Source organism: Rhea americana, unplaced genomic scaffold (genome assembly GCF_003343005.1).
Source record: "Rhea americana isolate MKP2758 unplaced genomic scaffold, rheAme1 scaffold_47, whole genome shotgun sequence".
Lineage (NCBI taxonomy): Eukaryota > Metazoa > Chordata > Aves > Rheiformes > Rheidae > Rhea > Rhea americana.
In genome coordinates this window covers 4,693,093-4,718,468 of record NW_028186612.1, presented here as the reverse complement: position 1 = coordinate 4,718,468, position 25,376 = coordinate 4,693,093, and the positions used below count along the sequence as shown (strand labels likewise).

The 25,376-nt window shown below is 38.4% G+C and overlaps 1 protein-coding gene across 1 annotated transcript; it reads right to left on the bottom strand.

Annotated features, from left to right (window-relative positions):
- Positions 1-23,404, bottom strand: GHRHR (growth hormone releasing hormone receptor). The gene is made up of 13 exons (XM_085316414.1): positions 23,348-23,404; positions 16,975-17,077; positions 15,188-15,295; positions 13,864-13,964; positions 10,747-10,844; positions 8,865-8,997; positions 7,804-7,957; positions 6,735-6,795; positions 5,800-5,869; positions 4,131-4,222; positions 3,270-3,399; positions 2,292-2,333; positions 1-123 (listed from the first exon to the last, which is right to left on the bottom strand). Exons 1-13 carry the CDS (start codon positions 23,402-23,404, stop codon positions 1-3), a joined length of 1,272 nt encoding a protein of 423 aa, XP_085172540.1.
- Between the last annotated feature and the right edge of the window lie 1,972 nt (positions 23,405-25,376).

Sequence of the window (25,376 nt, the reverse complement as noted above, 5' to 3'; positions counted from 1 at the left end):
TTAGCATACAGATGTGGTCATTTTCATTCCAGAACTAGATGGTGTAGTCCATCTTGTCCTCCTCCACACAGGCATAAGTCCGTACGTCTTACCGTGCCATCTCCGGCCAATTTCCGTTTGCACCTCAGAAAGAAAGAAAATGAAATTTTATGGTCAATTACTGTTGGGAGGAGGACCGGTATGGATGAGGTAAGATGTGAGTGGTGGCTAGAGATGGGTAAAACTGAGACATCTCCGTCTGAGCTAGTCACTCTGGACTCCTTTTCTAGCTGACACAGAAAAGTAGGAACCTCCAGAGAATTTTTCGTCTGGCTTTTCTTAGCATGCTTGTTTCTCTGCAGCAATGAAAAAGCCTAGTGTGGCTAGCTCAGTTGGATCTCCACTGTTCAAAGGGGCAAATGAACACCGCTCTTACGTTCAGGAAGTAACGACTCACTTTAGGTGGGTCCTCCCAGTCCTGTGGTCCTACTTAATGGTTCTGGGCCCAGCAATCAAAGGTTATTGTTAGAGCTGTGGCACAGCAAAAAGGAAAAAGACTCACTTCCATTTTTAAGCTATCTGATTTCAATTTCCACACAGTAAACCTCAGTCCACCTTCCTCTGCTGAATTAAAAAGCCCATTAGCACTAAGTAACTTTCTCCACATCAAAGTACTTATACTATGATGTATTTGTACACAGTCAAATTACTTAAACCTCTTCTGAGAAATGAAACAACTTGAGCTTTCTAACTCTAGCACTGTAAAACATTTTCTCAGGCTCTTTCAGTACCTTCTCCATTTTTTTAAAACATTCCACTGGAAATATTTTCCAGTAATAGTCTCACCAACACTGCCTACAGAATTAAACACATCCTCTCCACATTGCATGTTCTTTGTCGGTTGCTAAGGGATGTCTTCTTGTTTCCAGCTGTTTCTAGAAACGTATAATCTGCAGCACTCACCAACTTGTGGCTGAGAAATAATAAATACTACTTTCCTATTTAAGATTGGGAGGGGAAAGCCATCAACAGTCAAGAGACATTTGCTTTCTGTTGTTAGTAACCATGCACACATGTCCACAGTGGCTGGGTCCAGACCAGCCACTAAAGCCTGCTTTCACATTTAATTCTCTTTAGAAATTTGTCTTCCCAGATGTTTAATAAGAATGAAATATCTAATTTGGAAGGTTGTATTTCTGGGGTGTCAAGTTGGACGTAAAGCTATATTACCTATCTCCAGAAAATATTAGGATTATTAACAGGCTGGTGGAGTGTTATATAATGTTGCTTGTGTTCAATCAATCACCACTAAATTTTAAACTTGGAAATGCGTATCTAGTCAATATAGTCCTTGGAGTCTACAGAGCAGGTCAGCTCACACTAACGCAAGCATCTGCACTTGGCCACTGGAATAGCTCTTAAAGTGTCACCAGCTATGTTGGTTAGGAGCAGGATTCACCTCCAAAACATACCTTTGATGCTCTAGAAGATGCTCTGTGGGATGGCTTATATGAATTAGGACACTCTCCCCTTTTCAAGGTATCAGTTGGAAACCAGTAACTTGTAGTTTAGTCTGAAACCGAATCCCAGTCAAAGTCTAAAACAGCCATTTCAGCTGCCTTACAGGCCAAAAAGAGATAGGAAATTCCAGAGTTTCATCCCACTTTAAGATACAGAGGATAAATTAATCTGTGGCTTTATGGTCATTGCAGCAATCTTTGAAATTCACTCAAGATGCATCTTTATTATAATGCTTTATAATTTGCCCTGACTTTATAGTTATGCTAAAGCTAAGTGGAATGATTCCCTGCCTCATGCACAATAAAATTCAGATCTTCATATTCTATTTGGAAAAGAATATATCAATGTGAAGAAATACTGTGAAGCGTAATGACTGTGTTAAAAAAATGAATATGATGAATATTTTGACATTGGGTAACTATTATAAGTTAAACACTATTTCCAGTTTAACCATAACCCTTTGGTAATTGAAAATCTCTCTGATATGCATTTGTTCAGGGCTTGTACTGTGAAGTCTGGACCTACCATGAGTTTCCGAAGCACCACTGCAGGACAAAAACACACAGAAAGGATAAAAATGCTTGTTGAACTAGAGAGCAAAGTAGTAGCAGTTCATTTCTCCACTAGATGGCTTCATTCCCATGAAGATAATTGTAATGAAATTCAACTTCATTGATTCTCATGTTAACAGACCTTTCTGTGACGCTAGATTTGATTATCCACTTATATGAAACTAATTATTAACTCCATATGTCTACCAGTCAAAGCAATATTGTAAAGAATTCCCTTACCTCTTGGTTCAGGAAACAGTAGAGAACTGCTACAATAAACCCCTGAAGAAGAACAAACAAGCGAAAAAAGAAAATAGTTGACTGTTGAAAAAGCCACTTGCACCATCCAGCTTCATGGTGTTACTGTTTATGTGAAACAATAAGTATCATTATAAATAAGAGTATTGCTACAAATTGGAAAATTTGGTATGTATCTCCAGGAAAGCTGCACAACCAGGCCATCAACTAATTAGTGCCCTTTCATGAAAGCTGGTAAGGGCAGAAACTGGAAAATGGATTTCTCTTTGGGTTATGCTGGCAAAAGTGTGGTGGGTTCTACAGCCAAACATACTGCAAGCTATTTTTTTAGGCTGTGTAAATCAGTAGGGAAATATACATATCTCATAAGGAGATCCTGTGCACAGCGCTCATACAGGTTTTCAGTCAATTTCTGTGTCTTTGTAGTATATCAGACGAGATCAAAAATATGGCTTACTGAATATTTTTGGTAATATCCTGAACTGAAATAAGCCAGGAAAATCCTGTCAAGTCAGTGGACCTGTGTGGACAGATATTAGCTAAACATCTCATCATTTCGTTTAGTTTACTTTTTCTTTACATTGTTACTTAACTCAGTGAATGACAAACCCAAGTGTGGATACTCAGGAGTGGGTTCTGCAAAGTGTATTTGGACAGGATTGATCGATATGGGAGGATAAACAGGATGGGTTAAATCCTCAAGAGGAATAATGTGGCACAGCTCCTGGATCTATTCTGTGTTAATTTGTTCACCTCTCTATTCATTTATTGCCAAAAAGTTAGAATGGAGTCTGGAGTTCCAGCTTTGATTGACCCTGGATGGTTTAATGTCAGCCCAAAGTGGACTAATCTTTTCAGAGAAGATGGGAAAGATACCACTGGTAGCACTACTAGCTGTTACGTAGAAACTGGATTAAATTAGAAAATCTAATAAACCTGGTGCCTCTGGAGTGGATTTACCTGAAAAGATCCAATACAGAGCTCTAAATAAAGCCGGACTCCCAGGCTCGTATATTCTGGAAGAAAGTTGAAGACAATATAATGGGTTCCAAATAACGGGATTAAAAGCAGAGTTGACCTTGAGAGACGTCTAAAGTAGGACAGAAAAAGAAATAAGGTAACGTTAGTTTCCTGAATAAAGACCAAGGCATGCGGTATGCAGAAGTGATCATCAGAAGTTTAAAAATGATCTAAATGCCCACATGTGGAGTTCATATCTCTTGGGACTACAACACTGAGCAACAAATGTCATAAGAAAATAGTTGAAAATAGATTTCTTTTGCTTATTGCCAATCAGCAGTACCACATTCCTGTCTTTTCTTATGCTATTTTGTCATTTTGTCTTTCTGACTAAGACTACAGTTCAGGAAAACACAAGCAGAGAATACGTCTTGCCTAATTTTAGCCACTGAAAGTTGGAGCATTCGATTAAAACAAAATATAGAGGAAGAACTATGCTGGCTCCCTCTGTAGTCAACATACAGACAACGGCACCTCTAGAGAGCAATTTTTCCTGTCCTAAATCAGAGATCTTATATGAATTCAGCGAATGGTTCTCTCCTCTCTCCACTGGTTGTAGTTGGAAGTTAAATAATTAAACTGGTATAACTACTTCGTGTTTGGAGGGTTAATATTAGGTGAGATGAGTCCGATACTTTATCTGGTTTTGGGAGGAATGGAATAAGGCCAGGAATTCCTGAATTTTAATCTTAGCCAAACTGGGCCTGTCTGTAACAATGACCATGTTTTTCCTCTATTTAGGAAAGAAGATATGACCTTTTATGGATAAACCATTGCTCATTTTTGTGTTCAATACGTTACCTGTACTGAGATGAGTTGTTGAAGTTGATTTGTCTGGGGTCTAGCTTTTTCAGTAGAATTCTGATAATGTTGATAAATAAGATGAAACTGACCTATTTAAAATGTTTTTGGGGAAAAAAAATCAGTTATTTTTTCCAATGAGTCTTTTCTATGAAAATAATTTTTTGATTTCAGTTATTGTGCAATTTTTGCAGGTTCAACGAGACCAGTGTAAGATTATTAACAGAACTCCTGTTAGAAGCATTCAAGCATCTTAACACATTGCATTCCTCCTTAAAGAAACAGCTGAACTTGAAAACTTGAGAATTTGACTCTGCTAAGCGAACTATTTTTGTTAATAGCTTGTATGATTCATAGTTTCTTTGTAGCTCATACCATTTTCATTCTTCTGTTTTAAGACAGCTATTGCAATAAATTCTGGCTTTAGATATTATTAGTACTATTCCTAGGGCTCAGTGTAGACAATTACAATGAAATGTCTGCATCTGAGTTGATCACCCTGTTCTCCCTTTGCAGTCAATGGAGAGCCAGCCTGCATAGTCAATAGAGTCTAGGGTGGGGTGGGGATGAGTCATCTCCTCCCAGTGTAGACATCTATTATAAATAAGTCAGATGAATCATATACCAAAAGCGCCTATTTCTCTTTGTTGACTCTTTAGAGAACTAAGAAGTTTAACTCCAAAGCTAGTAAGGGTCAATCCTAACTTGCGAAGCAAATTTTCTGAGGTTGTAATTTGGTACAACGCTACAAATCAGCTTTCCACAATCAGAGAATTTCTCCGCAAGCACTTTGTGTGTGTGCGTGCACACAACAGCTGTGCACACATCTTCACCAGGTGTGCCCAAATGCTTAATTTGGTGTGATAGTGTCCCCATTTCACCAAAAAGTCCAATCTTTTTTTTTTTTTAATCATTCAGTCACACATCAACTACTTTCCAGCAGAAAAATGCATCATCTTCCCAATCCCCTGAATCTCTTGACCTCAAACATATGTGTCAGATGAGCACCAGTAGGGGAAAAACTAAAAGGAGACAGAAATGTATTACTATGCTGAAATACAACAAACTGTGACCTGATTTTAAGTGGAGATTCTTCATTCACATTTTTCACCTTTACACCCTTTATTTTATGCATCTGTCCTCCAATTAATCTTTGAACAGATTACTTTAAGGCCACCCAATAGCTGCTTTATCACATATCACTTGAGTTTAATGACATGGGAGTAATCATACACCCTAATCATTTAAGGTTCACCAGTTTACTCAATAAATGTCAAGCTCAAGAGCTGTTATCATTGTTATTGTTTATAAGAATAAACCTATAGCTCTTGAAAGCTTGGGTTTAAATTTTTTGCTGATTCTATGCTCTTAGGCTAAAACTTGCTTCTTCAACTACTTTAAGGAAGGTTTAGCCACCTAATTTCACGTGAACTGAAAATTATATGAAAACTCTGATTTCTTTGAAAGATTTTTGGTTATGGTCTGGTTCTCTCCCTCTTTTTGGCCTAATTAAGATGTAGGCAATTGATAAAATATTTTTACTGTAGAAATTCCACCATGCCCCTTTCTTACTGCAAACAATATTTCAGCAAGCAGCAACTAGATTTGATTTTTAAAGTTTTTTTTTCCACCTCATTAATTTTGACAAGTTTAGAAGCATTCCACGTACCCCAACAGAAATTATAATAGGCCCTTTGATTAGCCACCAGTAAGGAGAACCTTGGTTAATATCCCAGCATCTGAGAAAATAACAGAAAGATTAGAAAAGAGGTATAGGTAACCACTACAATCAAGACACCTCATAGCAGTGGCAGTGGAATTTTGAACAGGTATATTTTTGTTGCACAAATAATGTGCCATATATATTTTTGCAGCAGTTCAGGCAAGTATAGCAGCATATCTCATGCATCCAAATACTTAAACTCAGCTTTTTACAAGACATATTCTTTATAGATTATCCTGCCCTTTCCAAAAAGATAAAATTACTCCAAAATGTTAAGTGACAGCCATGGATGCAACAATTCTGATGAAAGATTTGACTAAGTGGTGCCATGAATTATACCAAAATATAGCTTTGTTCTTCAAAGTCACTTAAGACAGGAAACATTTTCTTTGTGAAAAATAGTGAGCATTCCAGACCTCAGAAGCATCAGAAAATATTTCATACCAGAAGTTCTTCAGATTTTGCTTTCTTAGTCTGATTATCCCACTAAAATTTCTTTGTTTTCCTGCAGCACAGATAAATGCCTCAGGTTCCTGGGAAGAATCTCCTCCATAGTTATATCTGCACCATCATACGCTCTAATGGAGGTCATAATCCCTGTTCACTACGTCTGTAGTGAAATGGAAATTTAAAACTCCCATCACAGGTACTTATCTAAGGGATGATGTAGGAAAAGGAAATGAGGGTAATGAATACTATTTACATGTCATTGAAATGACATGAGCCTTCATCATCTTCTTTTTGGTTAATCACTCATATTTTTGCAGAATAAGCCTTCAGAACTCAGAACTTCATAACAGGGATCCAGAGGTGGCAAAAGGATGGACTATTGTCTTAGAATTACAACGCAAGAAGATAGAACAGTGTACAAAACGACTTACGCTGTGTCTTCAAAGTAGAATTTTGCTAATATCCATATAAGAGTGAAAAGCGTTGGGAAACCTGCCAGACAAAAAGACATGGAAAANCTGTATTCATCAGTGTGATTTCACCTGAAGTCTCTGCATGCTAACAGGAGATTCAAACATGGATTTATGTAACAAGTTGTGTTTTTAGTATGACAAAATATTAGGGAGTAGCATTTACCAAATCCTCAAACAACAGAAATGTTAGCAATTCACAAAGACAGAATGAGATCCAGTTTATCTTTATCCTTCCTGAACAACAAATCTTCCTAAAACACAAAGGGTGGTTCAGTCTGCTTAGCTGTCAGGCCTACCTTAACCTTTGGCGGCAAGACACAAGGATTGTTTTCCTGAATTGGCTGAAAGCCAGATTTCCAGTCTCTAGGAAAGCACCTCCACCTGCCCGTGTTGCCCCTGGGTTGAGTCCTTTGGCTTTTCCTTTACACAGCAGGTTTTTGGGGCAGCTCCTTAATTTTTGATGTTTAAGCCTCCACTGAAGTCTGAACCATCCATTTATTGCAGACTACAACAAAAAGGATTGGGGATATTGCTGTCTCACATCTAACTATCTAGTGGATAGAGCTCCTGAGTGAGTGCTTTATTCACAAAACGACCATGCATGACCTATGATGATACCTGCTACACCTCAAGACGGACCCATTCTTAGAAGAAGACTCACAATATTCTACATTAACTGAAGCTCTTAGCTTTTTTTGTTAGTTGCATAGAGAAAGATACACCTCGCTTAGGTAGTTAGGAGAGCTCCTTGGAGGCATCTGTGTTTTCAGTGGCGAGAAGAAGGTTTCTAAATGAAGTGACTGGATGTCTCTCCGTGGGTCCTCAAATATACTTAATTTTCCAAACATTTCATATGGCATTTATTGCCTTACTTCTAAAACATTCGATTGTTCCTCACTAGCAGATGTGTAAAATTAAAAGCAAAGCAATTAGACAGACTAGATCCCACCTCCAGTATTTTTGTGAGATGGATAAAGTCTTCTGGAATATCTTACTCTTTTCAACATCAACTCAAACCCTTACTTACCCCAGCCAAACAGAACAAGCCACCAAAAATATCTTCTTCCGTGAGAAAGGGATGATAGTAGTAGACAGTTTAGGTAAAGAGCTTCTACTAGCAACCACATGAAATTGGTCATCATAAAGTAGTGACAGAAAACAACTGAGATCTTGCATTTGGTCTAGGGAATAAAAAAGGCAAAGTTTTGACATTACACATGTGGAAAAGTGATTCATTTGCAAATGAATTAAGCATCTGTAATTCTGACTGGGATATGCAGAGTAAGATTTCACAGTTACATATGCATTAAAAAAGAGATCTTCCGCTGTAATACAGCTTTCTGAACAGTAAAGTTTTAGCTATCATAGTAGCTTGCAACCTCTACCAGACTTTGCTTTAGGTCTCCATGCTAGAAATATAGCTCAGTCTTCCAAGCATGTGATTTCTCTCACCAATGCACTGGCCTTCAATGTACCTCATACAAGTAGAGTCCAACTCTCGATATCCCTTGGAAAAAAATATGTTCAAGGAAACATCATATTTTGCTTTTCCTCCTAAGTTCAGTTTTAAAATTTTGTGTGGCCAAGAGCAATGCAGAAAAATCAGCCCAGAAGCATGATTTTGAAAACTGTTGGTTTATTGCTAGTTTTTATGGTTGGACTGAAAAAAAGCCAAGTTGTTGCCTAGAACCTTGTATGTCCCGTAGGCTACAATTCAGAGCTTTCCCTCGGAAGATAGAGTCCAACACCTCCAGAAAAAAACATATTTAAAAGCATGTGTTATGAACCATTCACATGTCTTCAATTTTAAACTTCAAATTATAGAAGGTTAATAGTATTACAACACTTATTTTTCTATAACAAAGATTTAGAGTATTACAGAACTACAAACTGATGCATTCAAAACATAGAAGGACATGAAATCCAAGTGTATCAAGGTAAAATATAAAGCATAAAAGAATTAATTAATGATGGATACCACACTAACATTTAAAATATAAGAAAAAGTAATAACGAAAAACGAAACCATATATTGACACCATGCAAAAAATACCAAGTACCACTATATCCTGCTTTTCGGGTGCTTACTGTAGAGAGGCTGCAATGGTCAATATCTTCCTCTTGGAAAAGTACAGCATCCTTAATGAAAATGGCAATAGCTTTTAAGATAAAAGTAAAAAAGAGATGTATGTGGATGTAATTTCTGGGACAGTGAAGCCTCCTGGATAAAAAGAAGAAAAGTCCTTCTGAAGTAATTCACTCACTTATGCTGACATTAATTCAAATATATGAGAAGGCCTTGTTCCATCTCAGATGCCTCCAGGTACATATAGAAAGAAAACTTTAATCCGTTGCTAGTCAATAGGAATCTTCATCATGTAGTGCAATTTACCCACAGCCTAGCTCTTAATCTCCTCTCTCCTTTAGATGGTGCCAAGCTCCCTTAATGTTTCCAAGAATCTCACAGTTTCCAAGAATCTCAGCTTTAGTTCATGTTTTCTGTACCTGAGCAGGGCTGGTTTTCAGTTAGCATCATTTTTGGGCCAAGGAAAACCTGTATTTGAGCAATGTCCTTCCCTGATATTATTTTGACTGTGGCTAAGTAGCGTCCATGCACAAGAAAAGCAGAGATATCTCAGACTACATAGAGAATTTTCTCATTGAATGAGGCAATAATCATTTAGCAAGATTGTCTACACTGCACAATCCCATGTATAATTGAAATTGCATTAAATCACTATATAGACAGCTTGATCCAGAATTAAAGGCTACTTCTTTAATTTATCAGAATTACTTTTATGAATTAAATGAATGCAGATAACTGCTTTAAAATAAGTTAGCACATCTATTTTAAATTCTTACCTTTAGTTAGTTAAAAGTAATTTTTCTGACTATTTTTCTATTGATAAATACAGATTTTTGGAGGAGTTATGCAACTTCAATTCTATGTCTTCCCTTAAAGCTAACTCTTAGCTAAAACGATAACCTAGTCTTATTAAAAGCTGAATTCACTCCAGTTCCGGTAAAAACAGGGTCACCTAATCTTAAAGCCAGTTTACAGTATACAGAATTTTGTTGCTGAACTGAAATACCAACCCCGCTGTTGAACTATAACGCTTTCCTCCCTATTATAAGTTTCTTTGTGTTCATTGTTTCTTTCCACTTCTTTGACTTGCTTTGTTTTCACAAGGTCAGCGTGGCTGTCAACGAGCGTATCTGCTGATTTCCAGGCATGAGCTAGGAACCACAGAGGTCGAGAAACTTTCCCCAGGGAAACCTGATTTTCACAACATAATAATAAACCTCCAAGTTTTACTCAAAGGTATAAACAATTACATGGAACAAACAAAGATTAATAAAACAAACGCTACATGACAGCAAACATGATCTATACAGTAAAAGTGATAATAAACAACCGCTTTTACTCCAAATACCCTAATTATTACCTGAAAATGCCTCATAGGTGGATAGTTCAGTAGGAAAGAAATCATACCATCTTAGCCAAATTCAGAGCCAAACTTTCAAAACTTGTCTAGAGTACAAATATTTCCGTGTTCATATACACAGTACTGTAGGAACACTGACGCAGAATGGAGTTTTTCTTTTATCTTCTCATTAATATAAAATCAACTGAGCCTGTACAAGACAAGCACACTTAGCTTACCGAAAGTGTCCTTCATTCCAGCTAAAGCAAACAAACATACCTACCCGTTATTTAGGATCAAAGCGAGTTGCTAACTTCTGCCAGTAGACAGCCTGGGTTTATTTCCCAGCTCTGATTCTTCTCATTTCTGACTTTCTTTGATCATATTCTTTCATGGCTAGCCTCAATTTAATATTATTAAACCAATCCTGTCTATCGGTTTCATTTTTCTGAATTTCTATCTGTACTATTTTTTTATGTCTAATGTTTTCTGACATGATCGAAGGACTATTAAATGAGTTAATGTTAAAGGACAACTCTACATACCTGAATGCAATAAGAACTGTCACAGCAATAATAAGTGAGGTGATAGATATACTGTATCCTACAGTATAGATGATCTTTATAGTAGAAAAGTAAGATTGCTGTAAAAAAAAGAGAATGAATCGTCACATAACCTGCAGCCAAATGAAAGCTGTTTTAAAAATTCCGATAGTTTTGCTTTAGTTGGTGCTTCCAGTCTGTTCACATCCCTGACTGCCTTTTTGTCCCCTTTAATCCCAAAGCAAAATTCAATGGAAATCAAACATTCATGACTTTTTTTATGAAGACCCATTCTATGGATGCATGGACATAGCACAGTTTGAGAAGTTTTAAGATGGTTTCAAGCTCATTCATAAGATCCTAAAAAACTAAGTCCGTCTCACTCAAAGGTGTTGGAAAAAAACTCTTATATACTTCAATAAACATGGCATTTCATTTTCTCCACAGCAGTACTAGAAGGATAATCTTTTTGATAGCTGTCTGTGTGATGAATAAAGAGTGCTGCACCAATCTTTCCTTATGTCTCTCGACTTCCCTTCAATCTACTTCTTTACTTACAGCCTTGCCACCTATTCTTTTGCACTTTCTATTATTTTTCTATTTTATTTTGAAGTTTATCCTTTTTTTCCCTTCATCCTTATTCCCAAACTCAAATTTTACTCAATCAGATAGTCAATCACACATGCTTCTTAAGTGAGGATGAGCTGACTTCAAACATCACCCAGGGAAGCAGAAAATAGAATGGATAAGGCGTAGGCTGCAGATCTGAAATTAAAATGCAGTCCAGTTCTTTCCTTTTAATCTCACATGGTCTGCACTTTGGGTCCAGTTTCAATGTTTCTATATCCTAACATCCACACAACTATGCAGTTCACTGTGGGGAAGGACAGAGACTTGTTTTAAAGTTTAATTCTTTGAGACTTAAGTCATTATAAGGCTGATATTGTCTAGGATTTATTTCATTTATTCTAGGTATCTAAAAGTTATCAGTCTAAGTCTGAGCAGATGAATCTAAAGTACTAAAAAGGGCAGCATCCGAGCGTGGTCACGGGACTGTCTGTTTAATTGTTAATGCAATCCTGGATCAATTTTGGCCCAGTCTAATTCATATTTCCTGGCCACGACTGAGAATAGAAAAAAGCCACAGGCTGTTCCAGCACTGCCCCCACTGGGACAGTGGGACAATATTGTCTGGGACAACACAGAAAGGTCTCTAGTCTGTTTTATTTACAAGTGTGGACATAGCCAGCAAAATTCTAGTCCAACCCCCCCACTCAAGCAGGGGCATCTAGAGCACATCAGACAGGATCACTTCCAGGTGAGTTTTGAATATCTCCAGAGAAGGAGACTCCACAACCTCTCTGGGCAACCTGTCCCAGTGCTCAAAACTAAAGCTTTAATATATGTCTACTCTGTGGTGATTAGCTTTGGACTACACAACATTTTTTTTTCAGGTTGGTACAATTAAATAATGTGGAAAGTACAAGTAAATAAGTAAAAGAAGTAAAATAAGATGCATTTATTCTAATTGATGGACGAATCATAGATTGTATATGATTTACAATATACCTGACTATGCAAAATTCCAGCCACAGCTGAAACAAGGCATCAGAGCTTCAAAGCTACGCAGGAAGTCTAGAAGATACCACTTCATAAGAAGCATACCAAAGCTGTGCTAGGTTCGTCTTAGCTTGCCACCTCCACTTACAAATCAGAGATGAAAACACACAAAGCAATAATCCAATCCTTAAGTGGATAAACAAGCAGCTGAGGAGTTCACTTAGACACAAAATATGGATTACTGCCAAAAAAATGCAGCAGACTTATTTGTGATTGTTTTTACACCAGAACTGCAAGGAAGCAATAAAATAAAGGAGGGTGATGGAAATCAAGAGTTACAGTTCAGCAGTGTTTATTTACAGAAAGCAGCAGGTACTGTGGCTCAGAGACTGCAAAGGAAGTTTGAGTTAAACAGTACGATAGTAACCAGTACAGAGAACAGTGGGAAGACAGAAAGACAAATATCTCCAGTGCCATATGAACTAAGCTCTCTGCAGCAAGCTCAGTGGTCATCATATCAAATATGGTATGAATATTATTTTCAGTTTCTCTATGTTGGACAAAAAAGAAGACATTTGCCCTACTAATAAGGTCAAAAGTGTGGTGCCTACTCTGTATAGAGGTAGTGCAAAGAATTAGTATTGGACTAGAAAACTAATTTTTAACATCTTAAGTTTGATGACGTAAATCCTACTCAGTCTGCAGGGGTTAATTCCCATCTCCTTTCTATCTGTTTACTTTAGTAGATATTTTTCTGATTCATTCCACTGAGTTATTCCTAGTTTACTCTGAAGTAGCTAATAAGCAGTAAGTTCCAATCACAACACAGATTTCATATAACACTAGCAGGACTGTGATAGTTTTTCAGTAAGTGATATCATATTCATTACTTAGACTTGTTTCTTTTCTCTGAAAGAGTAGTTATATCAGGCTAAGCATATCTATACAGTATATTGGTATCCTCATCAGATCAAGCATTAATTCTTTTCTGTCTAGATAAAGTTTAAATGTCACAGAGTTCACAAATTTAACTGAACTGCTAGGTCTGTTTCTGATCTGCATTACAGAGATCTGGATTTTGGAGCACATATTTTATTTCTGCTTCCTTGATGAATCAAGTTAAACTGTGAAAGGCAGAATGAGAAACCAACATCCCCTCTAGAACTAAGATTTTGCAGAACTTGAAAAACTCATACTAAAGCAACATATTTACTGTACTGTTGTGATGCTGTAAAATCTTCCAAATGACAGGTCTTAAATAACTTAATCCATATTTTATGAAGACTGTGGGTCTCACCTTTAGCTGATATATCTTGGCACAAGTTCAACAGAACCTCACAAGTCTATGGAATTTGCAACTGACTTTATTACACTGTTAAGCATGAATAATAAAATATCCTTAATAATTCTCCAGAGACCAGAGTAAAATTTGAACTGCATTCCATATGTGGTAAGAACATTTCAGGTTCAGCTGAGTTTCCTTCCCCAGGGGTCTTCAGAAATAGAAAGGAATCCTATAATGTTAGTACATCACTCAAATATTTATTTAATCAAACTTACTTCTTCAAATGGAATCTCATCTTCAACTGGACAAGCAATATGGTAGGAAGGGAACGGGTCAGACCACCCTTTCTTTGTGCAGTTCCTTCTCACCAGCCCAGCTGAAATAGAAGCACTTTTTTTTTCTTTTTTTCTTTTTTTTTAATCGGTGAAGAGCCACAGACCACAGAAAACAAAAACCAAGAGATCTTGCTAGCATGAAAGGACCATCTCCATTAGCATCTCACAGAGTTGGTATGCACGCCTACGTACAAATATTCAGGTATAGAACTTTTAATTTTGATCTGGATATAAACCAAGGGGAGAAACAGAGAAAAAAGTAGAAGTGGGAAGGGGTAAGGAAGAAATCACAGCAATGGCAAGGAGGTCCGCTGAAAAAGATTGGGAAGCACTGCTCCATCAGACTTTTGCCTCATTCAGCACTCACCCGTCTAATGCACCATTCTCTCACAGCACCTCCCCACAGTCTTACTCTTTCTTTGGAGATTAAGGCTGGTATAAGTTTTTCTGTGAAGGTAACACGTTTCCATATTTAAAAAGATTTATGAGTCAGATGAAGGATAAGTAAGAGAAACTCAGAGCAGGAAATGAAACTGCACAGATGAAAGGGATTTTCCTTATCCCTCATTTATAACTAGCATGTGTTGGATGAGGCATAGGTTAGGTTTTCCTTTTTTTTCTTCTTCTTGTAGAACTGCCAAATTTAGACCTTTCCTGGAAGATCATTTCCTCTTTATGGGCTTGCAAATTGTTCCTGGTCAAAGTCACCCAGAAAGTAAGCAGCCACAAAGACACTGAACCGCATTAGCTTGCACAGTCTTGCATTTGATCCAATACCCATACTAACTTAATGACAAAATTTTATTTTGTACCACCAACCTTGATCTTAAAGTACAATCACGTTATTCATTCCTCAGCCTTTCATTTCATCCCACACCAAGCAGAGCATAAATCTCATAAAAGCCCATGCTTAAATTCTGACCCAGACAACCCTTGTATGAGCTTGATAGAAAAGTTACCCAACGAGCTGATCCCAAAGACTGTGGAAACTAATGGGAGTCACTCATAGAATCACTCCATTGATTTCAGTGTTCTTCAGCTCAGGGTCTCATCACAGACTATGGGATTATATCCAGCTGGATACTGCTTAAGATCTAAGGAGAACTGCCAAGTGCTCTCAGCTTCTATGAAAATCTTTCCAGTAATGAAAAATCTTTTTTTCTGATCTTAGCACAGGGCAGGAATTTCATTGAGCCATTTTTTTAAAGAAGTGTGCTTCCCAGGCTTGGGACAAAATAATAGTAGAGTCATGCTGGTGCATCACCTGGCTCCTTCATGAAGTGAAAGAGGATGTTTGGGCAGGGTAAGGCAAGTGTCTCTCCAGCATCTGCTTCTGGCCAGCACAGTAGCTTGTCCCAGCTTCTCTTGCAACCTCGCAAATAGAAAGCAAAATATATTTTTAATCATAATTAAATTTGATCAAAATGAACGAATTTTCTTTTTAACTTTGTCCCGCTACCAGTTACATTTCTTATAAAAATGATGCAGGCTTAATTTTTAATCTATAATGATATATAAACACCTCCAGAGGACTATTTACTCTGCTTAAGTTAGACCTGTCTTAGACTAGGGTGATTTTTTTTTAGAGATAATGCAATAAATGAACTGTATTCTGGAAATGTGAGAGAATGGGCAACTGGAAGAAAGACCAAGTTATGGCACTTTTTAGGAGGTTATCCCGGTTTTAGTGATCAACACACCTTTACACAAGGATTTACTGAAGTTATCCAACACTCGGTGTAAGTTAATAAGCAAATACAGATACTTTTTAAGAATTTCCAAACCAAACAATTCAGTTTTTAAGTGTTTTTATAAGACAGATAAGAAGTGGGACAAAGAAAAGAAAGAAAGAATGGAAGATAAAAAAAAAAAAAAAAAAACACACACCTGATCTACAACTAAGATCCAAGCTAAGGTCTTTATCCAGCTGTTCCAAGCTAGGTGTCTGCTTGAGGCTGACCATGTCTTTAGGCTTCACTGACTGCACTGATATAGCTCCGTTAACTACGATAGAAACTTAGACCTTAATCACAAGCAGGCACCTAGGTGTAGACACCTAAATGTAAAGGAATAAAATAAGCACATTCTTCCATCTCTGTATATTCACCTTCCCGTAGCCACTTTCCTACCTGTCAGTGATTCTTCCTGCACACCGGAATATACCTTAGGCTGTATTCTTTGACAGGACAAAACAGTAAGATACAGCAACTTTTGCAGTCAAACTCCCTTCTGGGAGTTTGAACAGATTCAGCTTCTGTCTACCATCCCTTCTTCAAACTCATTTCTTAAGGGGAAAGTTTCAGCACACTTACCACTGCATTTAAGACCCTCGTCTTTCTGAAGATGCCAAATTTTCTCACAGAGCAGATTCTGTGATTGACTGGCTATAATAACGACTTCTCCACACAATAAGGAGTAAAATTCTCCTTTTCTCAGGTGACACGCAGTGAACATTTCAGTTTGAACTATCCCTATTCACTGAACTTTATGTTTTAAAAGCATATATTTGATACAGTAGAACTAAAACGTGGAGGCCATTGCTAGCTTCTGATAAGATCAAACAAGATAGCAAGTGATGACCTTGTTATGACTTGGAGGAACTGATTAACAAAAATCAGTCTTGTAAGAAACCCTAGGCTTTGGCTTGTGTACGCTATGCAAAATCAAGCAATCGGGGAAGAGACCTAACCTGCAATAACTGCATGAGTCAATAGATACAGCTGCTTCATCACTGCTATCTGAACCAGATGGATAGGGGAAAGAGTGGGACTGGATGCACTCAGAGAGATAGACTGTCCATATCCAAATATGAAAAAGGGCTGGAAAAAAAAAAGAAACAGAAGGAATAGGGGAAAGGGAAATAGAAGAAAAGCTGACCAGAGCACAGGGATGTGGGACATTGAATGAAACATTCAAACTGTTTGACTTATACACAGAGTACATTCCATATCACATAGCAGGAGAACGAGTTCACATTGCCAGTATGCTCTGTCCTGACTCTAGCAGAGTCTCACTTCTTCATCTCTCTTTTCAGCCTTCACTCATAGATACCTGGCGTTGCATTTCCACGCTCTTCTGAGTCCTTCAGACATTCAACCTCCTTTTTCTTCAGCTCAGTTATAAAATCACATTCTGGGTGAACATTCCCAGCAACCTAGAGCGAGAAGAGTTTAAGATGATTAGGAATAAGGGGTTGGGAAGGATCTCATGCGCCATTAAGTCCAGACCCACGCTTATGCAGCTAACAAGGCTGCATAAAAATTGTAGAGCACTGGCTTAGGATTTAGCAGTGGAAGTGCCACAGAGCCCTGCCTGCTAACAGACACTGACTGTCTCCTGACAAAACGTTGAATGTTTTCAGCTAGTGAATCCAGCTGAGCCCTGCCAAAGGCAGCTGAGAGGTGCTGATTTATATTAGAGCAGATCCTCAGTCAGTACAGCTGTTAGAGAATAGAGCTAAGGCTTCATACTGGAAAGTGCACAAGATTTCTCTGGCTGTATTTTATTGCAATGCTTCAAAGACTTTCCTAGAGCCCAGGTTTGGGTGCAGGCCTTATTTACACCATTATTTTAGTCTCTTCTGGGCCCAGGAAACAGAGCATACCTGGAAGCATCTCCTCTTAAGTGAAGGAACCAACACTGTGGGCATGCTGCAAAGCCCTCCTACTTCCCAGAACAGACATGCCCCTGCTAACCTCCAGTGAAACATGTAGAACCAAGTATGCTTGCTTCAAAAATTGTCTTCTGAATGGGCCCTTCAACCATTCACTCCAGAAGGAATGAATCCATTCTCTCTCTTCTACTACCTGCCTTTCTATATACAGGGTAAGATGTAAAATTCTGTTGTTTAGAGAAAAACTCTGACCAACAGCATTCGTTGCTTTGGGGTATAGAAAAAATTGGCATCCAGAATTTTAACAATAGCCTCTTTTCTGCTTTCTCACTTTCGTTGCTTAGTCAAGCTGCTTACTGCAAGAGAGTTTGAAGGGATCCAGACCGCCCCGTGCGTGCCCTGTAGGAAAGCACACGCACCTTTTCCCCCCAAAAAACATTGCGTGCTTTGCCCAGCCGTAGCTGTTGTCTCCCGTCCTGGCAGGCCGGCTGCAGCCGGTGACACTCGCAGCTCAGCTCTGCTCCCGGGCCATGGGTGCCAGTGCATTGTGTATGTGTGTATACAGACATACAAACACACGCACGCACCACACACACAAGGAAATAAAATCAGGATACGAGCTGCGTGGTGAGCAGGTGGTTGGCATATGGCTCGGTTTTGTTCCGCACAAGGACAATTAATATTCAGGGAATCTGGGAAATAAATAGCTTGCTTTCAGGTCGTTCAGAGGGCAGAACATAATGGTTCTATCAAACCGGTGTTTCCCCTCCGTGTTAACATCCTTATCCCGTGCTGATCTGCAGAGCATTTGAACTGTTCGTTGACTAACTCTAGGCTTCTAGCCTACTTTTTTAAGAGAGCGCTGGATTCACTGTGCATCCCTTTCCCTTCTGGGGCCTGGACCATGGTGGTTGTAAATGGCATTTACCCAAGTGTATGTATTTCAAGGAGCTGTTCTGCTTCCCACCTACTGCACTTTTAGGTTTTCCTGTTAAACTGGTAGACAGTTCATCTGCTATCTCTTCTCATACCAACATTTATCTATTTTCCTCTCCTGACACTCACCCTAGACAATGAAAGTCATCTATGCTGAAAACCTCATTTTCCCTTTGTGTATGGAAGCTGTTGCAAAAAGTAGCTTTAATAGTCATTAGGAAAAAAAAAAAACAGTTGTCCATTTATTGAAAAACTATTTTACAGCATTCTCTTGGTCTGGTGAACTATGCCCAGAAAAATCTCAGCAGACAGGAAATGTACCCATTTGCATGGTCCTAAATTATTTCTCTTGGCATAAAAGAAATGACTAGATGTATTTTGCCTGTGAAAACTGTCTTCGCTCACTGAAATGTTCATGGCAAGAATAAAGAATGTTTGGCTTGCTAACTAGTCCAGAATATGTATTTTTTCTTTTTCTTTATAAATCTCCAAACTCATAAGAACATTTTACCTCAGGCATCTCAAAGAAAAAGGTGAGGCTGATCAAGTGTCAGGAATTTAAATTATTGCCTCCTCCTCTAAAAAGCCTTGACCTTAAGAGATGTTCTCACAGTTTATATTCAGGACAGTATTAACTATTGCTTGAATAAACACTGTTATGACAGAATGTAGGAAAAATAAAGTGAAAAGATTTATCCCGCTCCCATTCAGGCTCTGTTCTAGGTATATCCACCTCCCTAGAACATCTGTCTCTATAAAGATGTAGAATCAGATTCCCAAACACTCTGAACACATCCCATAGATTTACTTGCTTAAAATCATTGTCTGTTCCTTCCTCCTTTACTCACTTCTAGAAGCTCCAAACTATGGTAAAGAGGTGTAAGAGGTTGTTTTGTACAAACATGAATCTGTGTGTGTGCAACTCAACTCTACTTGGTTTCTGCATCTATGCAGATGTTCATATCTATTTATCGTAGGCTCCTTCTATGAACCTGATAGAGAGATACTGGCATTTGTGTACACAGTTCATTTAATTTAGTTTAGACATTTACTTTTGGGTAATGTGAACTGTGCCTTATGCTCCATTCACTAGGATCCCCTAGACTATAAATAACTCAATCAGATCTTGGCTCCAGCACTGACTCAAATGAATCCCTCTGCAACCACTGCCTGTACGCAGGCTTGTGTGCAGATCATCACTGCAAAGATATTTTGACTCGCAATAAGACAGATGTTTCTGGCTTCTAGGATTCATAGAGAAATGAAGCTCCACAAAGATTTTTTTCAGTCTGTCAATTTGCTGGTTCACCCGTGTTAGGTTTCTCCCTGTAGAAACACCCTCTGTATTTCATAGATAGAGACAGGCATAGAATCACAGAGTCACCAAATGGCTGAGGTTGAAAGGCATCTCTGGATATCATCTAGTCCAAAGCCCTGTTCAAAGCAGTGTCAGCTAGGAAAGGTTACTCAGAACCTTGTCCAAGTATCTCCAAGGATGGAGGCTCCACAGCCTCTCTGGGCAACCTCTTCCATTGTCTGACCACCTCACAGTTAAAAAAGCTTTTTCTTATGTTTAAACAAACTTTTATATATTTCAGTTTGTGCCCACTGTCTCCTGTCTTTTCATTGCACACCTCTCTCAGAAGGTGATTCAGATTACCTAGGAGCTGAGTTGTCCTCAGGAGAGATTACTCTCCCTGCAGAACAGAGAGTGAGCCTTGGATAACTGCCATCTTACTTTAAACTCTTCAGTGAAATGGTGGATGAATGTGGGCTCTTGCACCTTAGGCAGCTTCCTGTTTTGGGTAGATGAGGCAAAAGAGAAACCCCAAGTTGATTTTTTTTTTCTTAATTCTGGTAATTAGTAGAGGAAACATGAAGTAGAGGTTCTAGCACTTTTCATGATTGTTTACATACTTGAAGATGGTAGATTGTAAAGAACAACTTCTCTTGGTGGATAGCAGGTGAGATCTGCAGGCATGTCTATTCTGTAGACCTTGCTGCAGTATGAAAGAAATCCAGGGGAAAATGATCTGTGATATAGAAAGAGGAGGATGGAGATTTTGCAAACAGATACTCCCTCTTCAAATGACTGACTCATTGACCTGCAAAAACTCTTCCATCCATTTTTGGTCCAAAACCCAGATTCTTCTCTTGAAGGCAAGTGGCTACAATCATTTCACAAAGCTGAATGGAACATATATGTCTCATTTTAAAAATCTGTTGCCAGTTGAACAGCAACAGATTTTTAAGAAGCTAAAGGTTAAAATGATCGTCTAGGATGTAGCAAATCTAGGTTCAACTACTTAGCAAGTCAAAGAAGCTCCATTCATTCAAGTTTTCATTTACCATTTTTCAAGAGAAGAAACATTTCAGCAAGGCTTAGTTAGGAAGTAGATTCTTAATCACGCAATCTGAAATGCTTCTGCATCCACACATATGACTTTCAAGTAAAAAAAAAAAGAGAGAAACTTATCTGACAAGTTTCAGTGACTGTTAACAGGATTTAAAAGAAGAGGAACTCAAGGAGGAGACAACAGATGGACGACAGTTTTGCAACTCATTGCTCCAAGTCCATGCCAGTTTAAGGATAACAGTTCTGGAGTCTTTTAAAAGCCATTTTTTTCCATGTTATTTACTGATTTATCATTATTGCTGGGATAATGCAGGCCTTTTAAGGGTCCCTGATTTTCCAACCAGTTTGCATTCTCAAAGAATCCTTAGTAGTCCACCAGGTCACATCAAACTGGGCAACAAACTCACTGGACACTAGGCACCCTTTTAAGGATTTTGGCATGTAGAAATGTCAACTACATATTCACGATGTTCCCACTGGCAAGGCAGAGCACTGATTGCCATTCATCCATGTCCACTTTAACCAACATCCTCAGTTAATGGATACAAAGAGTAAGGAGCAAGTGGAAAACGTGGAAGCTAAAAATATCCTGTGAGTATTAGAGCTTTTTCTAGATTAAAGAACTGAAAGGGGAATTGATGTAATGAAGGAAGGCTCACCCAAGCTGAGCTGCTGTCAGGGCCCTGAAGGCACTAATATGCCTGTCTGGCCCTGACCAGCCCCCCTGAGCCCATGGCAGTACCTGATACCTAGGGTTGCCCCTGCTGCCCCACTCCTTCGGGGCTATCTTCCAAAATTATGTTATATGAAAACCTTCTTGCTGAGGTGCAAGACCGAAACTGCAAAAGAAGTAAGCAGTGAAACGTTCCAAATAGAAATTTGTGGTTGCTGCCTCCACTAATTACTGTATTAAATGGAGTTGTGGGTTAGCATAACCACTGAAAATCAAACAGATCTCTCATCTTGTCAGAGGGTCCCAGCTGAAAGTCTTTCTTGTGTCATTAAAAAAAAATAAAAAATAAAAATGACCCTGTCAGATCATGCTCTTAAGATGAACATGGAAACCACACATTGGATAGAAAACAAATTAAGTATTATGGGTGTTTTCATAGCATCATGCAAAACTTGTTACTTGAATGTTGCTTTACTTCTGTTTTCTCTCATGTACATCAGAATAGCTCAACATCTCCATACCTTTCACACTACAGTAGGAACTACAATAGCAATGAAAGCAACAAATAAATAAATAAGCTCAGCTGAAAGCCAACCTCTTAAACACTTAAAAACTTTCCAAAAGTTGACTTCATCTCTTCCAGGGAAAGCATACTATTAAGTTATACCAACAATGAAAACAAATGGCTTTTTCCATCATTTTCTAGTCAAAATAACAGTTGTTTGCCTGTCCTCTATCATAATAAAATATGTAAATGCACACTAGGAGATATATATCATCCAATTACACATAAACATATGGGTTTTGATCCCATTGCAACCAGTGTGATTTTGTAGAAGAACGTAATAGCTCTCTGTGGTAAATGGGACAGGCTGTTACAGAAATTTTCGGTAATACTATTAACTAGTCGCACAGCATCCTGATGCTCTGCTCATAAGCAATGGTACTCCTGTGATCACGCTACAGGGGAGCAGAGTTTGTTGCAGAGATAATGCAAAGGAAACCATAGCCTCACACCAGGAAAAAGTATTTTCAGTCATTTCGCAATTCTGTGTTTCTCTCGAACCACAAAGAACTGGCTGCTGTGCAGCCCCTCACAAAAATGATCCTTCAGAGAAGAGATTCTCTGAGTTATAATCCTCAGGGAAGAGGAAATGATACAGCACAAGGATCATAAAAGGAAGATGCTGAAAATGTCATTGCTGTCAAAGGCAAAGAAATTACCCTTCCCCCACTTTTCTCACACCTTTCCTGACATTGATATGATCCTGAATTCTAGTTCACTCATCATTGCCTGAAGTAAAATATCAGCAAAACCTTTAGGGATTTTTTTTTTAAATCTTACTAGACTTTTCTAATTCTGGCTTACAAATCTCTGCTGGCTCAACTCATTTGTCATCTGTAGCATCTCGGCTGCTCACATACTAAGTAAAATTATTGTTAATAAAAAGGCAGACGAAATGATAACTAATAAGACTTCATTTGCTAAAATTTAAGAAAACTCTTTCTGAGCTCAATTGCTCTGTTGTAACAGCTCTTCTTTGTCACTATCTTTTAAAGCCTGCATAAAAATAGTCTGCTGCCAATAATTTTGTTTCTCCTTAGTGAGTGTGTGGTATGAAAGCAATGAAATGCATTGGTACACAGATCCTGCAGCATGTGTCCCTTCTGCTGCTGATCACACTTTACACAGCATCTTGCTTTGTTTAACAAGAATCCAAAGCAAATAAAGAGAAAAGATAGTCATGCAAAGAAGCAGAGCTCTATCGGACCATCTGCTCCAAGAAGAAATTGTGCAATTATTGAAAAACACTAAATTAAACATTTATTTCATACAGTTACTTACAAGCACCGCAAGACTCAGGATGTACAAGGCACAGTGGTGTAAGACACTACAGTTCATGTTCCAAAGCAAGTATCAGACTTCGCCTCTTCAGCCTTTCTTAGCATCTTTCACCTCCTTTTCAGCTTCTGCTTCTCCTATTCAGTTGCTGATCCGAAGCATTTATCTTTTTGCACAGAAGTGACGTAACAGTACAGTTAAGTGGGAACTAAATATTAACAACTCTCTAAGCTGTTGCTTTACATCCTTTTGACCTTGCTGCATGCTCAAAGATGGGAATGGATGAGTTGAGCGATGTACCCAAGATTATGGGAATTCTTGGCATTCTGGAGAGACACCTGTTTTTTTTTTTTATTTCTGTGACACAAAACAATTTTAGGAGGGATGAACAGCTCTAAATGTTGGTTATACTGCATTAAAAAAATATGGTAGACATGAAGCAAACCCCCTCCTAGCAGGTATTTTTAATATTGATTATCTTCTAATAAAATGTACTTCTTATTTTGGCTTCCATCTGCCTCTGTGTTAGTGTGTTTATACATAATACAATGACCATGTTAACACGTCTTGAAATAAAAAACAAATCTGCACACAGGCACGTGAACACGAATATAGTTTGGTACATTTTGCACATCGATTTAAAGGTCAAATTTAAGGTGGACTCGCCTCACTTTACTTCAGGCTTCTGAAAGTTTGGTATCTAAATCTGAGCCAGTTAAATATCTCTGCAGTCAAAGGAAAGAAAAAGGTAAACTTAGCTGATTAATTTCATCCTAATATAAGGTTTAAGATAAGTCAGATCAATCACTCCAGAAATACCTGTTTCTCCCCACTGCCAGACAAGAGTCTCACTCAGAGTTAAACTTCTCATTTCTACATGTCGTGAGGTGAGTTGTATTCCAGCTCTGCTGTAAATATGAAAAATTTTGTCTACGAGTATATACTACCTTGAGGAACCCCAGGTTCCATAACAGCATCAAGCAAATGCTAACACTGCAAAATCAAAGACACAAGATATGAAATACCTTTAAAAGTTCATCTTCGCTATTCCCTCCCCATATTGTGTCCTTCCTCAGAATTGACTCTCAACCCCAGGTGCTATCTTCCCACAACAGTCCATCCTACATCCCTGCTCCTGCCTTGACACTCCATTTTCTCTGCCTTCCCCAGCTCATCTTTCTGCAGTTCAGTCAAGTGGCCTCTTTACTGCTTATCTACACGGCTTGGGGAGGGAATGCTGAGACTTCCTAGCTCCTAGGGTCACCACAGCCATGAGGAGCACCCATAGGGTAAGCTATATTTACAAAAGGGAGGGCAGGGAAAGACCCCATTTGGAACAGTCTGCGGGGGGCAAAGTATTCAGAGTTTGGTTTTGGGTTGGGGCTGTGAAGGGACTGAGTACATGCAGTGCTGAAGGAGTCTTTAGATGACTGAAACTGGCAACCTCTCCTTTCAATGTATGCATAGGGATTGTCTTTTTCAGTCATTTTTTCTGGGTGGCCTTCCTCACCCCAACAGCTGAGCCTTATATCTTGCCTAAACTGGGCATATTTTCACAGAGCTGACTCAACAAAATCAGATCAGTGCTCTGGCCAACAAGAGTTCTCTAGAACTCTTGCTGTAGAGGATGAAACTCCAGAACTTCTTAAATGAACACTTATAATTGTTTCTATCAAACTCCCTTATTTTCCCTAGTCTCATTTCAGAAGCTAGGGAATCTTGAAAGCTGAAACATTTTCCAGCAGAGACATAGCACAGAAAAATTACAGAATATAGAGTTAAATTTGCTTTTTCAGCTGGCAAAGCTATAAGAAAAACTTGTAAGAGAACCCACATCTACAGGGCTCTAGTTCAGTGTGTCACACAGTTTCAAAATAATGTCAGTACTGTTAGTACTTGCATGAGTGTTTTGCTGATTACTTCAAACTACCATCTGAGAAGGTTCAATTAGGCAATACGAACATTTGCACTACTCAAAATATTTTTAGTAGTAGGACTACTAGAGTTCAACCTGTCTTATCAATACTGAGTA